At 39.8% G+C, this 6920-nt stretch overlaps 1 protein-coding gene across 1 annotated transcript; it reads right to left on the bottom strand.

Annotated features, from left to right (window-relative positions):
- Window positions 1-303: 303 nt before the first annotated feature.
- On the bottom strand, window positions 304-6212 carry LOC136854488 (uncharacterized). Its single transcript, XM_067130788.1, has 2 exons — window positions 4898-6212; window positions 304-2237 (listed from the first exon to the last, which is right to left on the bottom strand). Exon 2 carries the CDS (start codon window positions 2139-2141, stop codon window positions 816-818), a length of 1326 nt encoding a protein of 441 aa, XP_066986889.1. The 5' UTR covers window positions 2142-2237; window positions 4898-6212; the 3' UTR covers window positions 304-815.
- Between the last annotated feature and the right edge of the window lie 708 nt (window positions 6213-6920).

Below are 6920 nucleotides of genomic sequence, written 5' to 3'. Positions count from 1 at the left end.
TAGGTATTACATTTATAGGCCTATTTAAGTAACTTGCATAGGCCTATGTAAGTAATAAGTTACGTAGGCCTAAATACTAGGTTATATAGGCCTATACAAATAACAACATATAGGCGTATGTGAGTAATACCATATATAGTCCTAAGTAATAATAACTTATATACGTCTATGTAAGTAATACCTTATATAGGCCTATGTAAGTAATAACTTTCATAGGACAGTTGCAGATAAACAAATTCATTTAGTGAATCAAGGTACAACGTGAAGTAAAGTGAAAAAAAAAAAACAATATGGTGTCCGATGCTTTATTGCAAATAAATAATAGGATTCTTGGACCATTCATAGCATATGATAATGGGAACTCCATTTACACAACATGGAGTACAGAGTAATTGCAACATCTCTGAACATGGAGTGTGTGTTGCATTGTGTAGATACATCATGTCAATGCAATCAAACATTAAAAGACGTAATTATCTTGTATTAATGAATTTTGATTTCCAAGGTCAAATCAGGCAGTAATGGCTTGTATGCCTCATATTTGAAGTTTAAGTCCTAGCTTTGGTATATGAGATGAATTGTATGAGTATATTTGAAATATACGTCGAACGCGAATGACAGTAATGTTTTCTCTGCATTATTTAGGTAAGCCTTGAATAAATTCATCTCTAATCCTGAAAAGTTTAAGTGAGCAACTGAAGAACAAGCGTAATGTTTCAGTTCATGTAACCCAAATCCAGATATTTACTCTCGAAGTCTGTTAACACTGACAATTACACAGCAAAAGCAGATCAGAGCCTCTTCATCACAGGTTGTTAGTCTGTAACAATACGAACCCGAGGACACCCGCTATCATCTGACTGGTTTTCTACAATGTATATAGTTAAACCACAGTCACTACAGATTGCTGTCATCAGAAAAGTCACAATATTGACAGCAAAATCTTCTGGTCTGATGAGAGTGTAGCAGTTGGGGCATTCTTTGACAGAGTCTTTAGCAATGTAATAAAATCCATCAGAAGGAGTGTCTATAAATTTTGTTGATTTCCTTGTCTGGGAAACCAGGACTTTTCTTTTGGGTTTGTTGTGGTCTAAACCAGCTCTTCTTTTCTTTACTTTGAGCAGGTGGTCTGACGACATTTTGAGCCCTTGGTAACCTTTCTCAGAGTAGAGGCAATTTCTTGTTAATTCACCTTTCGTCGATTTCTGGAGATCATTACTCTTCACATTATCTTGAGTCATTTTCTTTTCTGGCGTGCTCAGTGTCAGAGATTTGCTAGAACAGTTCACTGCACCAGTTTCACTAACAGTTTCACTGAACTCATAAACATCCGTCTCCACTGTTGCATGTTCTTCAGAGACATGCCCACCAGAGAAGTCTCTAGAATTTTCATCACTGTTCACTGCAGTAGTTTCATCCTGCACATTGCAGCTGGAATCTAAATCTACACTTTCTACATTTTCTTTGGGTACTTCTAAGCTTTTGGGACGAGATTTCTGTTCTGAGGAAAACAATTCTTTCCACGGATATCTGTTACGAAGTGATTTGATTAATTCTAAATATGCATGGACTTTGTTTTCTACCTCCCCCGTAAAACATGGAGAAGAATCACTGCTGATTTCTTTTGCGTGACACACATTTAAAATTTCCCAGGGATCGCCCAAGTACTGAAGCAAATGATTACACACACTCATTCCTATGTCCCTCTCGACTGTCCACTCCTGAAAGCACTTGCAACTCGTGAAAACTACAGAGCAACGCATGCACTTCACGTGTCCAACGAGCAAGTGTTCGGAGAGATATTCGTAGGCGATTTCTCTGTCGCAAACGAAGCACAGGATGAGCTCAGTCTCTGTAGGTACCGAAACGTATGAACCTATGCCCTCGCTAATTTCAGTCTTCACCGTGACACGCGTCTGCTGGCACTTCTTCAGAAGACGCGTTTCGTTCTCTTTGTCGCTTTCGTTTTTCAGCGGATCTGAGTTACTTTCCAAGTGAAAGTTTTCGCTTTCAAAAGAAAGGTCTCTTTTGGATGGTGGCGAGTTGCACATGCGCTGTGGGAACAGCGTCGTCGATCGGCGAATGTGACCAAAATATTCGCCCCTCATTTTGGCATTTACGATGGTGTGATGCTCGTGCATGTATGATGAGTATCCACTTTGCTCACACCTTGACAGAATTCATTCCAAGAATGATTTTAGACCGTCTTTAGTGGATTTGAATACTCATGGCTGAAGCTGAAACATAAAAACACTTGTTACATTACAAATAATACCTATTTAAATAATTTTTATAGGTAAAATTCATTTTCATCATTTACTTTTTATATATTTATCCAATTCTTCTCCAGAGTTATTTCAGATTGTTTGAATGGCTTTGAATACTCTTGGCTGAAGCTGGAACATAAGAACACTCGTCACATTACAAATAATATCTGTTTAAATCGTTTTTAAAGATAAAATTTATTCTAATCATATTTAACTTTTGATGTATTTATCAAATTCTTCTCTCTCTTCCCTCAGGAGTCACTGATTCACTGGTCTGCAGACTCAGGTACTTTGTGAGATCAAAACAGAAGACTGACAATAATAAGAGGAATATCATGAAAAGGTAAGACCAGCAAAGAGATAAGAATTAGACCTCATGATACTTATTGGTTTTGGGAAATGAAAATACTCTACATACTAAATTTCCTTGAGTTACTGCCAACAGTCCGGAATCAGTACTGTATATAGAGTTATGGTGATCAGTAATTTGTATTGGGGTAAGGGATCTGTAGCAGACATTCTGTATAGTGTATCTTATGTAATGAGTAGCGAATTAGCCATAAATATTATGTAAATTTTTTCTTGTACTTTATGTCAAAATCACAGTTGGATTGGACTGGAACATAAAATTTAGACTAAAGGCCATACGCTAGTACTTATGTCATTCAGCGCTAAAGACTATGTCGAAACAATTATTAGGAGAGGGGATGGGAGAAAGTAATTTGGAAGAAAGATAATATGAACGTAGGTATAGTAAAAGGAATGAAGGGGTTGCAGCTACTGGCCGAAGGGACGCCGCAAAGAACCTTAAGTAACGGCTAAAGTGCACTGCGTGAGATGCATTGACAGCCCTAGTTCCTTGCAAGGCTACGAGTCTTTGGTCATACTTTAGCTTCTCATTGAATACATTTATTACTTGTGCGATAAGTTGGAACACCCCTCTAAAAATGCATATAACTGCCTGCTTTAATAAGTCAGACACCAAACCCCCCCCCACCTAAAAATGCTCATAATGGCTTATTTTAATAGTTCAAACACCAAATATACCTTAAACTATCATCCTAAAATGCTTTAATGTAATTTCAAAGTCATCTTACAACATTACCCTTAACAATATATGCTGTGAAGTTATCCCTAAGATAGAGAGAGAGAGAGCTGAGAAAGAAGGAGAAGAATTGAAGAATAAGCAGAAGAAGAAGAGAGAGAGAGAGAGAGAGAGAGAGAGAGAGAGAGAGAGAGAGAGAGAGAGAGAGAGAGAGAGAGAACAAAACTACATTTGCACATTAAAAATATTCAATACACTAATGACTGTAGTACACAAAGGTAAAGAAAGATTAATTCATAAAACTAGATTATAAGAATATACAGCATCAGTAACCATTATGCTAAAATCAATCATAAAAAAAAGAGGGGACACTCCCTCACAGAGGATCGGAGTCACAAGCCAATCAACAACTAGCAAAGCTGATATCCTGGTGTGTGATTGGCTGTTATAATTCTTCCAACCAATAGTGTGTTGTAATACAAGCCAATCAGCATTGAGGTAACACACCCTGCTGTGTGATCCTACTTCCAGAGAGAGAGAGAGAGAGAGAGAGAGAGAGAGAGAGAGAGAGAGAGAGAGAAAAGCACAGAACTGAGTTATGCTTACATCGGTTAAAAAATCCATATCTTTCTATCAGTCACTCACCCTTTCCATCTATCTATCCATCTCTCACATTTTACATATCCTTTGGTGTAGAGAGAGAGAGAGAGAGAGAGAGAGAGAGAGAGAGAGAGAGAGAGAGAGAGAGAGAGAGATTTTGCCCAGGTGCTCCCGCCCCCCCTTCACATGTCAATATGTCAAGATGATTATCAGGCCTTCATCCCTCCTCCTAAAGTCGGAGACATAATAAAACTTGTAAAACGAATGAAATGATATTTTGCTGTTCGTACATTAATATTAATATTTGAAAATTAGTGAAAAATTTATTTATCATACGAAACAAATAAACACATGTTACTTATGCATAAAAACTCTAAAAAAACTCTCTTGTCAGAGAGAGAGAGAGAGAGAGAGAGAGAGAGAGAGAGAGAGAGAGAGAGAGAGAGAGAATGAATTAACTGTGGCGTTGTTTCACCTGACGAAAGAAAGAGAGAGAGAGAGAGAGAGAGAGAGAGAGAGAGAGAGAGAGAGAGAGATAACCAGTGGAGTGGTTCCACCCTTCAGAATGTGGGCGTTACCTCACCGAAAAAGAGAGGGAGAAACACGGCAGAGAGATAAAGAGAGAAAGGTGAAGACTGATTTTCTTCATCTCCGTTTTCTTTAAATTGAACGTTTAGCTTTTACAAACTTGGTAAATAATTACTGCATTGGGCAAAAAACACATGCCTCGCAAAATGGTCACAACGCAATGCTCCAGTCTTCAGTGACAGCAAAGTTGTTTGTGAAATGAAAACAAGGTCATTGCCATCCTCACAAATAGGAAAGAAAGATTAAATAATAAAAAAAAAAACACTCCTGTGTTGAAACCAACAAGATACCTATCAACTATTTTCCTTCTGTTATGGTTTTTGGTCACTTGAAACAAGAGCAGGGCTCTGGAACCAACTCTATTCACTACCAGTACAGCTCTGTGCATTTCATTTACCATAGATTTCAGACACGACTCTGAATTAGCTGAACATTTAATCAAACTTGTAGAATCACTGTGTTTTATCATTGTGAACGAAAGTCTCGGCAAGCAGGAAACGTTTACAGCAACTGTCACTTATTGCCATCAACTGAACTCCTTGGGCTCTGTGGTGGGGTATCTAGATTCACCCAGAGGAACACCCTGAGGAACAACAGCCCTGGACGAGATTCTGAAACGTTTTAGCCAAACATTTTCAGGGCCGTTTCTTGAGCCACATTTCCACAGGACGTATAGCAGTCTTGTTGAAAGAATAAAGCTGACACCAACCTTTCCCTATCGATTTCTTCCACCACAACACACCTTACATGGCCAGAGAACGCAAGCAGACTGGAGCAGCGAGCCTCAAACTCTCCCAGCCCTCAACTCTCAGAGAAGGGGGCGGCAGCCAATATTCCGTAATCTCCAGACCCTTCTACTCCTCCTCCTCCACCTCCTCCTCTTCCTCCTCCTCCTTTTCATTCCCTTCTCCTAATCCCCAAGAGCCTCACAAGCGGCCAACTAATTCCATGCTCCCCAGGAAATCTGAGAGTTTTGGGGAAAAAGTTTTCCCCCTCGCCAGTAGTTCGTGATGGATAAGAAAAACTAAAATGCAACTGCTTTCTTTCGTGCACCCTATTCGGCACATTCATTCGCAATTCGGTTTTAACCGAGTCCGTGGAAGTTATGAATAGGGGAGCTTCCTTCGCGTCAGAAGTCTTTTTTTTTTTTTAAAAAGTATTCGCCGAAACTGGTGACCTGAGATTCACTTCCAGATGACGGCCAGACGGCTGAGAGCGTATGAGAGTCAGCCCAACCCCGGCCAGTCCAGCCATTTGTCAGCAACCTCTGGAGGGATTCTAATCCTGAAGAAGAAGAAGAAGAAGAAGAAGAAGAAGAAGAAGAAGAAGGAGAAGAAGAAGATTCCCATCGTGTGTATCGTTAAGTCAGACTTACCTCATCCACTGCCATTACCCAATGCCACACTACCCCTGTTCCCACAACCTTTCCTTGTCTAAATCCCTCACTCGAGCCCACTTCAGCTCTCCCTAACTTTCTCTCTTAGCTTTCTCTCTTGCTCCCTTTCACTGCAACATGTTATTCAGACTATCTCATCTCCCCTTTATGTCCCCTTTCATCACCACCACTCAGTACTCGCCTTTCCTTTTTACGTCGTCTGCCACACAGCTCTCGCGAATTTCGTCCCATTTCCCGCGAAAATCGCGTTCCACCCTCCTCCTCCTCCTGCCCACTCTGCCGTTCTCGGAGTCTTCTTCTTCTTCTCTTCATTGCTGACCCTTTAAAAAAAAATAAAGGTCCATTCGAATTCAGAACATCACGGCTCAGAAATACATAACGAAGGGTCACAAAATAAAGATAAAATATTTTTGTTACGAAGGTGGGGGAAGGATGACAAGTAGGAGGGCACCATGAGTAATGGGGAAGAAGAAGAAGAAGAAGAAGAAGAAGAAGAAGAAGAAGAAGAAGAAGAAGAAGAAGAAACAATATAACCGATTCATTTTCTATTTTATTCCGGCTCTCTCTCTCTCTCTCTCTCTCTCTCTCTCTCTCATCCCCTGTAGCTTGCTTAATCCCTCTCAGTAATTAACTTGACACAAGACCCCTTCAGTTTTGACGATGGAATACGCCTTTTGTACTCTGAGTGCCCCTTTAATGCGCTTCCAGAGCAGTAAAGTTTATTTTTTCGAAATCGTCGGTATCATCTTATTGATAAAAAGTGCCTTCCTCGAGTTTATTGACATCTTTCAGCTCAACTTTAAGTTGGGGAGAGTTCAGAAGAGTTGAGGAGAAGTTGGGTGGAAAAAGAAACAATGCTTTGAGAATCAGTAAAAAAAAGTAAAATAAACATTTTCTCTCTCATTTCTCGTATTACCTTACCGTCTTCATGTAAAAAAAAGGACTGGCAGTCGAGGTAAAACTCGATTAATTAGGACTGCGTGTATTCCCCTGACGCCTCGTGACTTATTTGGTGTTCGATAGA

Source organism: Macrobrachium rosenbergii, chromosome 29 (assembly GCF_040412425.1).
Source record: "Macrobrachium rosenbergii isolate ZJJX-2024 chromosome 29, ASM4041242v1, whole genome shotgun sequence".
NCBI lineage: Eukaryota > Metazoa > Arthropoda > Malacostraca > Decapoda > Palaemonidae > Macrobrachium > Macrobrachium rosenbergii.
This window is presented reverse-complemented; position numbering and strand designations above follow the sequence as displayed.